The 18336-nt window shown below is 36.0% G+C and overlaps 2 protein-coding genes across 2 annotated transcripts; one reads left to right on the top strand and one right to left on the bottom strand.

The window, feature by feature from the left end:
• Positions 1 to 6850: 6850 nt before the first annotated feature.
• Positions 6851 to 8587, top strand: LOC114179199 (B3 domain-containing protein At2g36080-like). The gene is made up of 2 exons (XM_028065451.1): positions 6851 to 7716; positions 8113 to 8587. The coding sequence occupies exons 1-2, from the start codon at positions 7071 to 7073 to the stop codon at positions 8370 to 8372; spliced, it is 906 nt and encodes a 301-aa protein (XP_027921252.1). The 5' UTR covers positions 6851 to 7070; the 3' UTR covers positions 8373 to 8587.
• A 4846-nt stretch (positions 8588 to 13433) lies between these two features.
• LOC114189109 lies at positions 13434 to 16922 on the bottom strand. The gene is given in 5 exon segments (XM_028077846.1): positions 13434 to 13800; positions 13803 to 13979; positions 14591 to 14750; positions 14920 to 15121; positions 16807 to 16922. Coding segments are annotated over 4 exon segments (558 nt in total). The 5' UTR covers positions 15058 to 15121; positions 16807 to 16922; the 3' UTR covers positions 13434 to 13717.
• Positions 16923 to 18336: the final 1414 nt, after the last annotated feature.

The following is an 18336-nucleotide window of genomic DNA, read 5'->3' as shown; positions in this document are numbered from 1 at the left end:
CAGTAGTTGATTTTTGCATTCTTTGGCCCCCTCATCCTGATGCCTACACTCCATATTATAAGCTTTATTTGATTACAGTATTCTTTGACTCAATCGATTAAAACAAAAACGGTAAAACTAGAAAAAATAATCAAGTGTCCATTTCTTTGTTTCACTATACTGCATATAGTAAAATTGAAAAAAAAAAAAAAGAAGGAAAAAGTAAACGAACGTTAACCCCTGAAGAAAATGACACCATCTTATGGGTGAAGAGAGTGAAATTGAGATGCCTTGGATAAGGTGGTCCTTTCTCATAAAGTATGCTCCAGTTTAATGGTCCTAGCTAGACCTAAAGCTTATGAGGAGAGTTAATGAGGGTCCAAATTAATTACCTAAGACCCCTTCCATTTAGGTAGAGTAATTCAAAGATGAGGTAAATAAGATGTTGAACAGCCACATCCACAGTACTATTACAGATCCCAAAGGTAGCCATAAATATTTTGCTTCAAATGAAAGTGAACAAGAACAACAGTAAAGACCAAACTGGTCCAGGAGCTAGGCTTATTCAGAACAGTAGCTTACACTTCTAACCTGTCTGCCATCTTCACTGCAACTTGTTTACATTGTTTGCAAGCTCAATCTTGAATAATATTGATAAGGAAGTCTAAATTAACATCTCTCAAATATTTGATAAGTAATACGTGATTTCACTTTTCTTAAAAACGTTTTAATAGGTTGAGAATCTATGAATGAGTTAAGTCTAAGGAACAAAACTTGTAAATTTATTATCTTTAGATTGGAGTTAGTGTTAATTTTTTGTGTTCGAGTTGGACTTATATTTTATTGATATTATATCTCTTTAGTAGTATCAAAATCGATGATTTATTTTGGTGATCGACTCAAATGAGTTATTTTATTGAAAATCATCCTGAAATAGTGTCAGGTCAAGATGAATGGATGTATAAAAAGATAATATTTATTATATCAATGTAAAAATACTCATATTTAAAAGAAGAAAGATTGTAGAAAATATATATTGTATAAAAATAAGAAAGTTAAACGGAGTATAAAATAGGCAAAAGAAAAATATCCAAAAACTTACTTTTAAGAGTTTGGATGGTAATAATAGATTGGTTAGGTGTAAGAGGATGATGCATGCATTAGGAATTTAGCATTGGTCTTTAAATGGGAAGTCAAAGTTGATGTTGTTTTGGGGGAAGTAAGAAGCAAGAGGTGTGCGTGTGTGAGGAGAGTAAAATGAAAAGTGAAAAAGGAAGAAGGAAAAGGAGGGTTAGTTAGGGCCTAGAGGACGATTGTATTGGGCCTGCTACATAAGTCAAAATGGTGGTGGAATGGTCCCAAGTCTAGATCCACCCCCTCTACTTCTTCCACAGACCTACACAAATCACGTGGCACGTGCCGTTTACCCGATTCCATCACCACTCTGTGCAACTCCATCTTTTGTTGCAGTTTTCACACCACACAACTGAAGTAGATAAAGAAAATGCTCCTTGCCACCCATAAAAAAGTAAAAAAAGAATAAAGAGGGTTTGACAAATGAGGGAAGGAGAATGCCACTCTGGGCCCACTTTCATTTACACATTCACATTGTGGGCCACAGCCCACCACGCATGCCTTCCCTCACCGTAAGACCAACAAATACCTGACGTGGCATTTTCTGTGCTTTTCCGAACCCACACTCTTTGTATTTCATTCTGTGTGTTTGTTTATATGCGGACCCTTTACTTTCCTGTTTTACTATTTTTGCCTAAACATTTCTTCTCGCTTCTTTTCTTTTTCTTCTTCTGTTTATGTTTAGCTTAGACTAGATATTTTATAATTAATTCTAATTTCACGTTAAAACCCAAAATTTTATGTATAAAACTTAATAAAAATACAATAAATTTTTTAATGAGGGATTCATAGATAATTTTATTTTAATTTTATACTTACTCTTAAACAATGAAATTGAAACTGAATTCCCCTTTTATATGCTGTACTGATTGCATTCAAAATGAGTTCAACTTTCTTAGAGTAACTCGAATAACTACAATTCTAGAGTTTATATATAATGCAAAATTTCGTCATCTGAATTAGCTTAGTTTCTGTGTGTGTACAATCTGTTTGTTTGAATGAGAGTTGTGAGGTTCTTTAATGTTTTCAGAGGTTGCTTCTGCTTCTGATATACTTGTTTGCTTGGAAACTGTTACTGGACTCTTTATTTAATTCATTGAACAGCTAGATTAATTATTATGCAGCATAGTATTATATGTAAGTTGGTTTCTTGGTGAAGCTAGGTATATATATAGCCTGTGTTTTGCATTAGAGTGTAGACCAGTGATTAATTTCATGGTGCCAGATATTCATCCCTTTTGACTTATCACAACCTTATTACAGAAAATAGGACCCCACCTCCACTGTTGTTTGATTCCAGATATTTTAAATTCTAAGGATTCATATATCAATTTAATATTATGCATAAATTTCATATTTTGAGTCTTAGAAAGTGGTTCATTATTCATTTATCGTTTTTCTTCAACTGAGATTTGCTCATAGATAACACCAAAAGCAAATCGGACGAATTGATCCTTAATTGTTGATAACACATGAAAGTTTGTTTTTGTTCTATACTGTAATACTGAGTGATCCTTCGTGTATCCGAAGGAGTTATTGCAACTACACATTAGAAAAGGAAGAGAGAAGAAAAAAAACAAAAAATAGGAGTCGGTGTGGTGTGTGGGGCACAGTGGAAATATATTATGCCGGCATAAAGATGACATCATGCAGCGCAAGATTAGACTTGCATGCTTACAATTGAATGTTGTTGTTGTTGTTTTTTAACCTATGATTAGTTAGTTAATAGTGGTCTTTCTATAACTAAGCCAAATCATATGTTTCAGCCACTCATTGCCACAAATAGATAGAACAAAATATTGCATGATGAAACGCATTCTTGAAACAGGGTGTGTTATTCCTTGGTTCAATGTTCTTAATTATGGCTAATTATCAACCCTATGAATCATCAATTTCCTAAGCATCAGGCCAGCTGCCATTTGGCGTGCTAAACTACACTCTAATCATATCTTTTTTACTTTTTTTTTCACCATGCCCATATTTATTTCTATATTAGTCATCTTCCCTCTCCAACTAATCAAATTCTACATATATTACAGTAAAACTCAACTTTCTTTTGCAGGAGATATCAATTGTCTGATGACATACATAAAGTAGGTCAGGTTATAATTGAATCGTGGCATAGACTTATGTTACAATTTTAAGTAAAAAGAATTATGTCCTGATTAATGATTATAACTTTTGAGTGGTAAGCCAGCGTTTGATTCTAACACTTTTTATAATAGAAACCCTATCAGTCACTTTGTATGATAGTATATCAGTTAGTTTCACATCACTTAGAGTCAAAAAATTTAAATACATTATTTTTTCTTCAATTATCTAAGACGTCTTTTAAAGACAAAATTATGAAGTACAAAATGGACAATACCTCAAATATATCTAATCATATTATTTTACAGATTTAGAGATAGGAAGAAAGGGTATATATAAAAGTCAAGCGAATTAAGTATAGACTTAAGGACCCCAATATCATGAAGGAACAAATACAGAAAAAATATATTGCATGAGGGAAAGTTAGTGAATTATGGCATGGAGTCACTGGAGTTTGACTTGATTATACATACCTTTGAGCAACCTTTTTTGCCAATACTATATGCAATGGTTTTGTTGGAGTTAGAGGGTCACACACTCAATATATAATTGATGCATATGAGATCCTTGTACTATTTGGAACTTTAATATAGCCACATGCAAACATATTACTATATTTATAATGATTAATGTGATAACTTCCAAGTGAGGTGCACTCCGATTGGCCCACTTTAATTAAACCTTTACCTACTGGCGTTTTACCATATTCTACACACATTTTTCATCAATTAATCTGCACTTGTCTAACGGATATGCATGTGTGTTAGCAAAATTAGTGTCAATTCAAACTACTAATAAACAATAAATTGAATGCTAATAAAGTTGTTGACAAGTGTGCTAATTATTCTGCCATAATCAAGCACAAGGTGGGTTTATACACACTTGAGTAATTCTTTATTAATCTCTCTGTACGATAAACTCAAAGCGTAGGATGCGTATCAAGATAATAGATTGCGTACATTGTTCTTGGCCTTTTCTTCACAAGTTGCTTTCGGAATTTATAACTGCTACAATGAACTAAGTATTGCAATCTGGAACACTATCTCTCTCTCTCTGATGATCTATTGCATGAGACAAAATATTTAGTTAAACCAATCATACCATCTCTTTCACCAAACCTTTCTCACTTTCTTTTGTTTACCCAAAAACTAACAAATTTAAACAACACAAAATTCAGCCTTTTTATACATATTCTGATTCGAACCAAGTTCTTCCGCGACAATCATCATTAGATAATAACTATTGAGTTTCGTTTCTGAACTATTGTCCACTTTAGAACAGGGTGAAATCCATCATTGTTTTATACTTAAAAGACATATTAGAAGGTGAAAAGAGTTTAACCTCAATTTTAACTTACATGAGACTTATTAAATGTATCGAAAATATATATATATATATATATATATATATATATATATATATATATATATATATAAATGTTGTTTAGCTTCTCCCCTCATTCATTGCTAAATCAAAGACAAAGACTTTAACTACTCACCACCTGAATTATTTATTATGAAATACTGTCATAAAAGCATGACAGTTTTCTTTTTCTTTTTGCTGTAATTTATATATAGTTCTGTTAATTAATACGTCAATGTATATATTTTATCTCTTTTGTTTTCCATGTGCCTGTTCCTACCCCACTTTCCTTAAAAATCTCGTGGGGGTGTCTTCTGTATCACAGTTTCCCCTGAAATTAACTATTGAAATTTATATATATAAAAAAGAAAAAACTATTGACATGTTTTGCAGAGTCATATACTACACACCACATTAACAAGGCAGATTCTCACCAAGCCCAGATTCATAATTTCTTCATGGTCAATGATTCCAGCAATTAGCCGACCAACATCTTTGGGATCGTTTTATTTATACAAAATGATTCTAAGAATTATATATCATGCTTTTATCTTTTCATTCTCTTTATTTATTTATTTTTTGTAAAAATTGAAGAAATAATATTTTTGAGAAAACATTAAAATTTGTTATTTACTTCGATGTAAGCATGTGTCATCATTTACAGGACCCGCAATTTTGATGGTCCCTTCTGTGAATTAATTGCACTCGCCAAGCATTTCTGGTTTATGGGACCGTCGCATCCAAGGTTTCGTGACATGACAGTGAGCATTAACAAGTGTGCATTATTTTCTGATAGAATAAAGCCTCATTCACATCTAATCAGGTTAACGTAAAAAAAAAAAAATAATAAAAAATCCATAATCAACCAAAACTCAACACTGGCCATAGATATTTCCCTGATGACGCCAACAGCATTATTTAATTTGAAAACTGAAATATAATAAAAAAGAAAAAGAACACTCAACAACTTTTTTTATCATAGGTGTGTCCCCAACATATTTCTATACACTTAAACTAAACAAATGAGTTAAACCTTGTAGGGCAAAAAAGGGTGTCTGAATCTACCTGGAAACTGAGGTGGGTTTTGTCTTCAACTCATAGAAAAGACATAATCTAAGTAAAGAAATTATTATATATACAAGTATATATGTATAAAAAAATAAAGATGAGTAGACAGCAATAGGACCATATAATAAGTAGAGAGAGAGAGAGTGTGTGTGATTATGTGTAGCAGAGACATGCGAGGTGGGGATTGAAACACGAATATGATGCAGGATTTGTGTGTTCTCTAATTGCTAACTGAAAAGAAAAGAAGAGAAGAGGAGAAAGTTTATCTGTGGAAATAAAATTTTACTCTTCCCATGCCTTTGTTTGTTTGTGCTGTTTTCTTCTCTTCCCTGTCTCCATGACGCATTCAATTTGATGCATAGCTTCCTTAATTTGAAAACCAGGAATGGCCAAACACCAATAATGAAGTCATGCACGTGACACAACACTATTCTTTCATTATCTTCACCATAATACATTTTCAGAAGACTTCAAATGAATCAGACCTATGTTCATTTACATTCATATGCATGCCCATCATTCAGATTCAACACACAACTTGTGGAGAAGAGGACGTACGTGGACCACTCTACGTTAGTTTTTCCCTCCACACTATTTTCTCCATTACTAAATGCTTACTTTCCAGTAAGTAATAAACATTACAAAAATATATTTTATATCACCAAAAACAACACATTTAATAGTAGAGTTAAAGTGGGATTGGATAGGGTTGAGAATGAAAGAAAGAAAGAAATTATGATGAGTGAGTGAGTGAGTGAGTGGTGAGGGTTGGGAGAGAAAGGGTCCCATCACTTGATTTGTAAGCCAAATTATTAACATGGGATGTCCCTAATTACACCAAATTATTCACCTGTACTCTGCAATCTCTCTCTCATCCTCACAAACATACATGTTCGGTCCAATTCAGTAATTATTTCATTTTAAAAATCTCACCGTGTCTCACTTAGAACACATACAATACAACTCTGCGATCTCATCACACACACACACACACTTTCATTATCATTCCGTTTAGCACAAAAAAGCAACCATCCTAATAATACTACCAGGTTCACACGGAAACAAATAAAAATAAAAAACGTTAATTTAAAAAGAAACCGAAAAACAGCATCGAAATTCGAAACAACCCAAAAAAGACTTTGTCTTTTTATTATTTTTCTTCTTCTTCATATAGTAACGCACTTGGCACATTACATAACCTTAAAGTACTCTCGTACTCGGTCTCTCTCTCTCTCTCTCTTTCTCAAACACACACACACTCTCTCTCTCTCTCTCTCTCTCTCTCATTGTCATATCTTTGCTAGGTCCATCAAACAGGCAGTGATTCCCCCAGCTTCCACATCAAATGAACCCATAATCATTATCATCATCACACGCCCCTTCTCTTATCTTCTCTTCTTCTTCCTTCTTTCTCTCTCTCTTTACAGAACCTTTCAATGTCGATAAACCACTACTCACCAGAAGCCAGACTATACTGTACCGAGCAACAACAGGCGGCCACGTGGCTGGGAAACTCTCACACCCCTCGTTTCAACCTGAACGACAACCAGGAGGAGGTGGAGGAGGAGGAAGAGGAGGTGATGGAGAAGGGTGGTGGTGAGGCGGCGGCGGAAGAGGAGGAGAAGGAAGCGATGTTCGAGAAGCCGTTGACGCCAAGCGACGTGGGGAAGCTGAACCGGTTGGTGATCCCGAAACAGCACGCGGAGAAGCACTTCCCGCTGGAGTCGTCGTCGTCGTCGTCGTGCGGTGACAGCGCGAAGGGCGTGTTACTGAGTTTCGAGGACGAGTCCGGGAAGTGCTGGCGTTTCCGTTACTCTTATTGGAACAGTAGCCAGAGTTACGTTTTGACCAAAGGATGGAGCCGTTACGTCAAGGACAAACGGCTCCACGCTGGCGACGTCGTTTTCTTCCACAGACACCGCACCCATCCTCAACGCTTCTTCATCACCTCCACCCGCCGCCAACCCAACCCCCCCGCTCACGTTACCACCACCGCCACACCCTCCTTCTACTCTGCGCACCCTTATCCTGCGCATCACCTCCCTTTCCCATACCAACCTCACTCCCTTCATGCACCTCCAGGTACGTTATCTTCTGTATGTTTATTTATTACACACTATTTCGTTTACTTTTGGATTCCAATTAAAAATAATGGAGTGGTAGAAGTAACAAACAAACACTGTTGATTCATTGATTGGAAGAAATGTGGGTTAGGAATTAAGTGAGATTGCGTGGAGAAGAGGGTGTGTGGGAGTGCAACGTATGCCGCGTGAGGAGCACGCTCGGTTGTGGTTGAAGTAAAGGTGGTGAAAAATATAGGAATGAGATTTTTAACATAGGAAGATGTTTTTGTTGGGTTGGTGGGGCGGAATTTGAATATGGTATTGTAGTATATGGTTAAAAGAATTGATTGGAACATGAAATGTGTATGATTAAAGCGCGGGCATTTGCACGTGTTGTAATGTTTTTTACTTACAGGTGGAGGGTCCCAAGGACAGAACCAAACGACACCGGGAGGGAACAGTTCAGGTGGCAGGGTGCTGAGGCTGTTTGGGGTGAACATGGAATGCCAACCTGATAAGGATTCCCAATGCTCTTACACTCTCTCTTCAACAACAACAACAACAACAACAACACTTTCTCACCACCACCACTTACACCCTCAAACCTCTTTTTCTTCTTCTTCTTCTTCTTCTTCCTCAAACCCTCACCATCACATGCTACGTCAACAACCGTAATACAATTACAATCTATGTATTAGATCTTAGATATTAGATTCTCTCTCTTCCCTTCCCAGCTTCAGGGTTAAGGTGTGCCCTTAATTAGTTTTACATTAACATCAACCCCTCTTTATTATAAGTATATTTAGGTTGACGTTCAAGATTATAGACGATCTTTCTTGTCTTGAATTAGGGAGATGCATGCAAATGGAAATGCCTTTTTATTCGTTTTACCGGATCTTCATGTTCCCTCTCACTCCAGCATATTTATTTTATTATAAACCAAGCTGTGAATGCCAGATGGATCGTCGGACATCTTTTCCATCAACTTTGCCTCTTACTATTATATATACAATATACATTCGCAGACTTCAAATGTCACCAAATTAAAGTTTTTTTTTTCTAATTTTTACAATAATGGCCTCATAAATTCATGTTAATTTGACCTTTTATTGATTGACAGTGCCAGATTCTTACACTGACGATGCATAAAAGTTACACCCGTAATATAATATTAAAAAGGCCCAAGGGGAAAGCTCTACATATTTTATTATAAACCAGAACTAAATATAACTTGAATTGAGTAGACTTAATTTGAGTCATGTGAGGTTTGATGAAGTCAAGATTGTCTTCGTTCATTTAATTGATTCAGCATCTTGGATTAATACGAATGGAAAACTACTGTTGGTTTCCTTTTACCCCGACAGAGCTAGCTTCATTCTCTATTTAATTGGAAACACAGTTCTCTCTCTACTATTAAGTGGTGGAGGCCAACGAGTGCAAATAGATTAACCGTGGACGACAGTTTATTGGGTATAATCACATTTGTTTTTTGGCCCACTTTGTTTGATGTGTATTTGGTGGTGTGGTCTACCAACCATTAGCCATACAATTGGAAGTTCGAAGCATGGGAAGAACGGATTATAATTAAATCTCTGCGAAAGAAAACCTTTTAATTACGTTTCATCATTAAACATAACGAATGCCGTGGATTGTCTTTCCGACATATATATGTTTGAGAAGTTGATCCAAAACTCTCTTCTTCAAGCAAACTCGATAAATCTGCGACACATGGAAGTCAACCAACCATGTTAGCTTTTCCATTGTGACAAAGCTGTTCTAATCAATTAGTGTCTCTTCGAGTCACACTGGAGTAGTTTATCCCACTGCACAATCCTGAATTTATGGGATTACCTGCTTCGCACATATTTTGGTATCCGGAAAAAAATGTTCTGTTGATTCTTTAAACAATTTTATTCATAACTTTTCACGTACAGAAAGTTTCTACCAAAACCTTGATACCTCCTTTTTAATGGCACTAATCTAACCATTAAAAATGTATTAATTGAGTCGCTAACTTCGGAGTCCTCAGGAGAAACAGTCGAAATATATTATATACACTTTACACAAGCATACACTCAATACGTGCAGGAAAAATAAAACATGCACATGATAATGAAAATCACCGATAAATGTTTTGAATCTACTAAATTTTTTTACATAAACTGATCAATACCTTTCTTTTCCTTACATTCCTCTTTTTTTCTTCATAAAATCAATGGCACGTCTTACTTTTTATGGGGTATGTGTCATAACTATTTAAATGTTTTCAGCTGCAGTGGAAAAAAAAGTAGGAATTAACATAATGTGTCGATGCGTGATTGCAACAGGATGTCAACCAGAAGAGAAATCACCAAGGACAACGATAGGTGGATGCGACATCTCATAATTGATAAAATTAACCCACTTGTCAGGTTCCCCTCAAACCCTGCCTAAAAGGGAAAGGGAAAGGGAAATGAAGAGGGGAGGAGCAGAAAGAAAAATGATAGAAAAACTAGAAGGGAGAAAAAGAAACGAATCCCTGATTTTCTTACCAAACTTTCACACCAGAAGAGTAGCAATGAGTAAACCCGAAGGTGGAGAGTAGTGATGGGAAAAGAAAAGAGACTGCAGCCAGAGGGCAGATTCAGAAGGTAAGGTATGGAGAGGTTTTGATGGGCCCACTGAGAGAGCTGGGTGACGTCATCCCAGTGCTAAATGGAGAATTTTAGGTCATTGGAAATCAGAAATGAGGAATCAATCTGCTACTGTTGGGATTCTGCCTCAAGATTTTCACAAGGGCTCATCATAATATACGTGGGAGGTAAGGTATGGTGTCACAGATGGTGTGCTGCAATTTGGCATTGGTGGGTATGATGGGTGGGTGGGTGGACTTGACTTGACTTGATAGATAACACAGCCACTCCTCTAATTAAGCAACACAAAACCACATGCTATATGCTTCCACCTCTTAGTGGTGGTGGTACTCACATCTCAACTCGGCGTATATTATATGGATCCCGCTATCTTAGAACTAAGCATGTTGGTAAAATAAGTAATCTCAAACATACAAGAAAACCCCTCATCCCACAAGGTGTGTAATTTCAACCATACATAACAAATTATGACTGTATCATCAACAACTAATATTACTTATTTTAGAAAATCCATATCCATGTTATGTGTGCAGATATAGATTAGCTGCTAGAGCCTACAGGAATGATCATCATTCCAAGGGATATTTCAAATTTTGTTTCCATGCAAATTTTCAGGTAGAAATATCTGATGATGCATTTATTTGGGGAAGCTGAAGACAAATAAATTTGGGCACGTCAACAGACCATGGTCCCCCCCACCCCCACCCCCGGTTGTGGCCAGACCTGTTTTTTATGGTCTGTTGTGTGCAGATGTAAGTTTTTGCAAACTATAAACAACACGCAATGAAATAAAAAGGGAAGAGAAAAACGTTCACAACGTAACTAGGGTAAAATGTTTAAACAAACATGGGAAAATGGAGAATATAGACCATGAACTAAAAGGGAGACAAGGATATCCTTAACGAGCAAGCAAGTAAAAAACAGGATGTCACTCGGGCAATGCAGTACGGCTCAATTGAATGCTGTTTATATCAGCTATAAATTCTTAATTGTGTAATTCACAACTTACAAATACCTTCTAAAGCCTAGTTCAACGCTATCGACGCATGGCAAACTCAGGTTTTCTTTGTTGGCTTATTAACTGATTATTGGGTAAGGCACAATGAGTGAAATAGTTTTGGTTCACTGGAGTTGACTGATTTCCACCACTAAACCTCTTTCTTCAAGTTTATAGCTTTTCCGCACCTACACGCCATTTCTAATGTTTTTTATTCATTAAGGTGACGTGGATCCAAGGTGAAAAAAATTCCAAACTTCTGGTACAACAGAGGTATTTTCAGGTGAAGAAAGACAGTTTCACTGACTGAAGTTTTAGCTGTCGTACAATTAACTGCCTGTATAGACGACGAGCAGGTGCTGAGGAAACGAGAATGTGACTCCTCAGTGAAATGCTTTTATTCAATGATCCAGCACACTTAATTACCAAAACTCGAGTACAAGTCCCTGCCCTTGGATCTTACCGAGGAAGAAGCAACAGAATAATCAAATTTTTTGAGAACCTAGGGGAAGAGAGAAGAGCATGAACTGATCACTGTGCCTAAACAGTGGCTTCAACAAAGCTTTTAGCGTTCAATCAATACGATTGATACGAGTTCCATCCAAGTTAATGCAAAATAATTGTGCTAAAGAACGACAGGAGTGCAGAATACCTTTAAGAGTAATCAAATAGTGTGTCATGCGATTATCAGGGGCCCATAATGATTTACACAAGAGACCCATTGAACTCCTGCAAGAGAAGGCGTCCAATCTCTTTCTCAGTGGCTCACACTGGCTCTGCAAGTGGGAGGGTCCTCGGATCGTGGTGTTTATCATTGGCCTACACATAATGGCCTATCAAAGAAATGAAAGGCTTTGACCTGCAGGAGTGATACAGTTATGCATAGATAGTAATACAGTACAGATGACATTAAAGAGAAAAATAAGAGAGCAATACTATATGAGTGTGTATCTTTTATGCCACATCACTTGGCATTACTTTGAGAGGTGGATGAATCTCACACTGTACCTCCTTTAGGTGAGCTCTAGAATAAAGAACACAAACGAGAACTCTATTTCTTGAAGAATAAAGCACGTCTTCATATTAGCATCAACGCCAACTAAATCTCCCTTTGCATCTCGGTAACCTAAACCTCACGTTTCAGCATATGAACTACCAGAAACAAAATTAAACAGATTAATCACAAAAGCAATGCTCTTTCCTGCATCCATTCACATGGAAAGCCCATCAAGCTCATCCTGACTAATTGATTCTCACTGCAGAATAGTAAAGCTAAAATTTATGAAAATCTTGCAGATCATGCTCTTTAATGTTATAGTAATAGTGATTCAAAACTTGTGATATAAAAGATTCCCCGCAAACTATGACCATGAGGGAAGACTGAAAATACAATCCCTACCCATAACGTTAGGCATACAACTCTTACCTGAAATAGTAAGAACTATTCCTCCATAATTCAGACCAAGACTGTAGATGCAATCTTCATAAAGAAATAGACCTATATACCAGGCTTATCACCCAAAAGATGGAATCAATAATATTTTGTGGGGACCTAATTTTATGTCTCGTCTCTCATTATGCAAGTCTTTTCAGTCATCTCATTCTCCACAACGAAGCCAAAACTATTCAACCTGGCATCTCATGGCCCAAATTGTCTGCCACATACATATTTCTAAATAAAAAATGACAAACCGAGGTAGAAGCGCTAGCTCAAGCTTCAGCTGATAATTCAGCCCACCTGCATAGCCAGCAGTATCGTAGAATGCCAAAGTAATTCTACCTAGGAAGAATGATAAAAAGATCTCCAGTAAACAGTATTAGACAAAGATCCGTACAACCCAACCCAGAATCAATCATATATGAAGATTTCTTTATACCATCTATTAGCAGGTGAATTTACGTATCTCGAAGTGAATAAAACAAACATGCAATAGTGACCTTGAAATGTGTTAAATGCATACAGTGATTGTATTCAATGCATCCATAAGCAGGAATGGGAGGATCAAATTAAAGGACTCGCCACCACCCCATCCATACTTAAAATCTTTCACATAATAGGATCAAGCACGGAAAGAAAGAAAGCATAACTTGATGCGATTACTTGAATAGTAAATTGAAACCATAACTTCATGTGTATCTTTAGGGGCGCACATATAAATGATAATAGATAATACATCATTAACTATAGCTAGCTGTTAAAGATACCTTTGGAGAGCAAATATACCTTTAACATCACTAGTAAGCACCTAAAATCAAAAATCTCAACAAAATTTGCAAAAACAAAATTCAGAACTACTACATCCATTTTGGAATATTCAACTCTTTATGTTTAGTCAAATGTACATTAAAACCATTTAATCAAGAGGACTGGCACTAATTTCTGTCAAACTTCATGCCATAGTCCAAACTACTGGTGGATCTATCAGAAAAGAAGCATCACCCTTCCTACAAGAAAGTTCAAGTTGGTTTTTTGGGGTAGATCAGCATCTTCTTGCGTTTTGGAATCTTCCTTCTTCTCCATCACTTGCTGAACACCCTCTTGGTACCCTTCTATGAAACTTTTAAGAGCATCTCTGTATGCAGATGCTCTGGTCATGTACACACGCTGCAAAGCAGGTCTGAGGGTCTCCATCCCCCCTCTAGCAGCTACAGCTGTAATTTTCCACGTGCTTGGTCAAAATAATGAAAAATTACCTTCAAAAACTCATTATTCAAAGCAATGGAGGGAAAATTTGACTAGAAAAAAATGGTAGGAAAACTTAAACCAAAAAAGAAAGGAGAGGGAGGTTATAGCATAAAACTCTGAAAACAGAGGTTTAGAACAGAAAATATAGCAGGGACAAAGAGTTCTACTCAATTTGGGTTGCACTCTAGTTGGTGAAAACCTTCGATTAATTGTACGAGTTAATCATAAGTTTTTTTTTTTTTTGCCGCAAGCACTGCTGAATTGATATTCAGCAGCATCCTCGTTGCTTTCTCTTGATGTAAACCATTAATACACTATAGTTTGATTAAGTAGTTCACATAACTAAATGAACACACGGTATTTTTTATCAGTAGGAATTGAAAACATATGAGGGAGTTTACAACAATTCAAGCTTGCTCAATTGAGTTAGATACACCAAAAGAGTATAGGTACCCAGAATAACTAATGTTCAATAAATCCACAGCAATAAGAACCGTTGTACATCAATCGTAACAATCCTAATTTTGACATCAATTCCAACAAGCATACTGATTTTAAACTAGAGAAAAGATGGTACCGAGATCCTCAAGTGTTGAGGGTTCTTTTCCTTTAGCTGTTCTCTTTTCATCATCTGTTTCAGCAGTCATGTCATCCTTCTTATAATCATCAGGCCGAAGGTCAGGACCAATGTCACGAACCCAGCTTGCGGCATAAAGCCTGGAAGCTCTCTTCAAAACCTGGACATTGAATGTATCAGTACAATCTAAATTACTAACTCAGGCAATTAACTAATCCACAAACAACATGAACAATAAAACCCAAAACCATGTATGTCAACCACAATAAGCTATTTCTGATTGAGTTAAGGGGTAAAAATTAGAAGGAAAGTAAACCCTAAACCCATACCCAGATACGCTCATCCCTGGTCAATTTGCGACGCTTTTTCATGTGAGGAGGGTCCGGCAATGAAGAGGGGAAAGCGATTTCTTTGAGATCATAGCGTATGTAGTCATAAATTTTCCTGCACACAACCCTCACTTTCATTTGAACCACCAAACTGTCAATACAGTTGGAGATGGAGCAACTATTAACTAGATTGTAACTGTAACTGCAGAGAGCAAAATATGGACTTCCAATTAGTTCACCCAAAAAAAAACTAAATCAAGTTAAAATTTAAAGGTTTAATTAAATTTAGCAGGGGTGGCAACGGCCCGTTTTGGCCAACCCAATTTTGGCTCGCATAAAACGGACCGGCCAGGGCCGGACTGACCCGGTAAGTGAAAACGGGTTGAAACTTACAACCCGACCCATAAGAGGGTCGGTTGACGGGCTGACGGGATAGCCACCAGCTTTAATTTTTCATTTTATTATTGGAGGCCCAATTCAGAACATCTAACATTAGGACTTATATAGACATAAAAACGATCATACCCTCTCGGTATTTCACATCTCTCTAACATTTTATCAAAAAGAAAGTTTGATACACGAAAACGTGGTCAGTTATGAAAAGTGTGACTGCCACGTGACCATAAATGGTTGAAGAGAGTTAGTAAAAACATGTCAAAGGGGAAGAAAAAGTAATTAACATATGTAAGAGAAAAATGTGATGAGACAAATGTAGGGATGTCAAAACGGGACAGTCCGGCCCATTTTGACCCGACCCGATTTTGGCCTGATTTATACGGGTCGGGCCGGGCTGACCCGTAAGGGTGAAACGGGTTACACTTTTGAACCCGGCCCGCGGACTGGTGGGCTGACGGGCTGACCCACGGGCTTTTTTCCATATGTTACATTTTCAGTCCAAAATCAGATTTCAACAAAATTATCACAACAAAAACAACCCTGCAATATATAATATAACTGATCACAAAACAAACAACCCTACAATATATATAAATGACATTTTGCTCTCTGCAAGTCATCAAGACACTACTGCAACATCAATAACAAGTCTGAATTAGAGTACTTTAGGCATGGAGCATAACCAAAGTGCAAGCAAGTACATAAAAAAAAAAAACAGAAGCATTAATTATGGATGAGAGGTCGTATAATTTGTTTGGCAACATGTGCTGCAGAAGCATCTAAACCCTCCAAATCAATAGGAGCATCTTCTGAAATCTCCCCATCATCAAACCCCGGTAGAGATGCCTCAAACAAATTAGAGTACTCTTGACAGTTAAAAAGGAGGTTGCAATATAGTTCTACATCAAATATACTTGTATAAGCAAATTTCAGTTTAAGTTAATGCCAAACAACTCAATCCCAGCTTTGCAAACACGGCACATACAACTTTGCAACTTGGTACTTTCTATCATATAATTCAATCATTAATGAAGAACATAATTTTGTCTCAAGGATGATAGAATAATATGAAACAGTAGCAGTATTTATTTGATCACAGTGCAACGATGAAATACATGTTCTCCACATATCTCCAACATGATTACAGATAAACAGACAAACAAAGAAAACAACCACAGCTATCAGCCTATCACACAGTCAGATAAAAAATAGTAACACTAGAAAAACAAGAAAAAAAGAAATGAACATCACCACCACACGAAAACGGCAGCAACTACCAAATTGAAATTGGGGAAAAATTTAACCAACAACAGCACGACAATTATGATTCACAGAATGGGTCCAATCCAAACAAGGGCAAATCGCAGCAACAACAACCACACATACACCATAACTTCCAATTACAGGAAACCAATTTTAGGGTTACGAAAATCATAAATTTAGGTTACAAATCGAAAGAAAAGGGAACCAGAACGCAAATTACAAACAAACCTGTGTTCGTGGTGGTCGTGGCGGTCGGAATCGTCCGTCAATCGCAGTCCGATGGTGGCGCTGCGTTCTCTCGTTGCTGCCCCTGCCAGCGACGTGGTGGATGTCACGGTGGAGGAGAAAGGAGACGCCGTGAATGGCCTGCACTCTGCCTTCCTGTTTCTTGGCCAGCGACGTGGGTGTAAAAAGAAAAGAAAGGGAGTGAATGTGATAAGATTCGATGGGCTGATAACCTATTTTAAAAAGAGAAGTATAAAAACACATGGGTTTTCTTCCTGCACTTCCTATTTTTCTTTCTACACCTCTGAACTTTTCTAAATTCCAACGATGAGGAGAGAAATAAGGAGAGAGATTATTTATACTTTTAAGAGTAATTATAATCACACATCTTTAATATCTCTCATGGTATTTTTTTTTTCTACGAGTGGATCACACATCTTTAATATCTTTCATAATTTTAGTTCAATGAAAAAGTGTTAAAAAATCACAGTCTAATTGATACCTTTCTTAATAATTAGCATAAAGATATATTTTAAAGACAGACAAACTTTTTTTTCTTAATGATCTAGCCTTCTAAATTTTAAGTAACATTATGGAAATGTTTATAACATTTAAGTATTAAACTTATTACAATCATATAATAGAGATACCCTACCTATTTTTATTGATATTATTAATAATCTGTTAAATGACATTGAGTTGCTCATAAAAGAAACTGTATTGTTAGTGACATGTAAAAAATATCATTTCTTTCTTGTATCTTAAATTTTACATGAGCCTTTTTGAATAAAAGATTGCATAAGGTTCAGATATTAAAGTTATAATTATGTAATAGATATCCTCTAATTATTTTTATACACTAATCATCTCCAAAATAACATATAGATAGTTATAAAAAAATTATTTATTTTTAACACATGCTCATACAAAACAATTGATGGTAGGTGCAAAAACTCCAACCAGTTTGTTTAACATGATATGTCAAATTCAGTCCTGGCATAATTAATTATTTAGCCCTCAAGTATTTAATTCAGTAAAAGGTTGACGATATATAGATGTGAGGTTAATAAAAAAAATAAAAATTAATTAAATATGAAATTTTGGAACCAAGTTGGTCGCATAAAAAGATGATATTGAAAGATCATGCTAATAAAAAATACACAAGTAGATTGCATTTAAGCTAAATAATAAAAGTATTATACATTAGATTCCGCGAAATCATAATCATCTGAAGGAACTTGAGGACGAAAGCAAATAGACCCTTCTATTCATATCTTATTTCTATTATTTTATTATTGTGTGCGGATACAGTGTGTGCCTCGTGCCAAAAAATAATATAAAAAACAGTTTCACATAACACGAAAGTTATAACTTATAAGTAACTAAATTATATATTTTAAAATCATAAATCGTTAGTAAAAAAACAATTGATTAACAAAACATATTATAATAATTTATAACTATTTTTTAAGATAATATAGCTAGGATTAATTATCTCATTGGAAAATATTTTGTAATTTAAAACTTGATTCA

Source organism: Vigna unguiculata, chromosome 1, assembly GCF_004118075.2.
Source record: "Vigna unguiculata cultivar IT97K-499-35 chromosome 1, ASM411807v1, whole genome shotgun sequence".
NCBI classification, from domain to species: Eukaryota; Viridiplantae; Streptophyta; class Magnoliopsida; order Fabales; family Fabaceae; genus Vigna; species Vigna unguiculata.
This window is presented reverse-complemented; position numbering and strand designations above follow the sequence as displayed.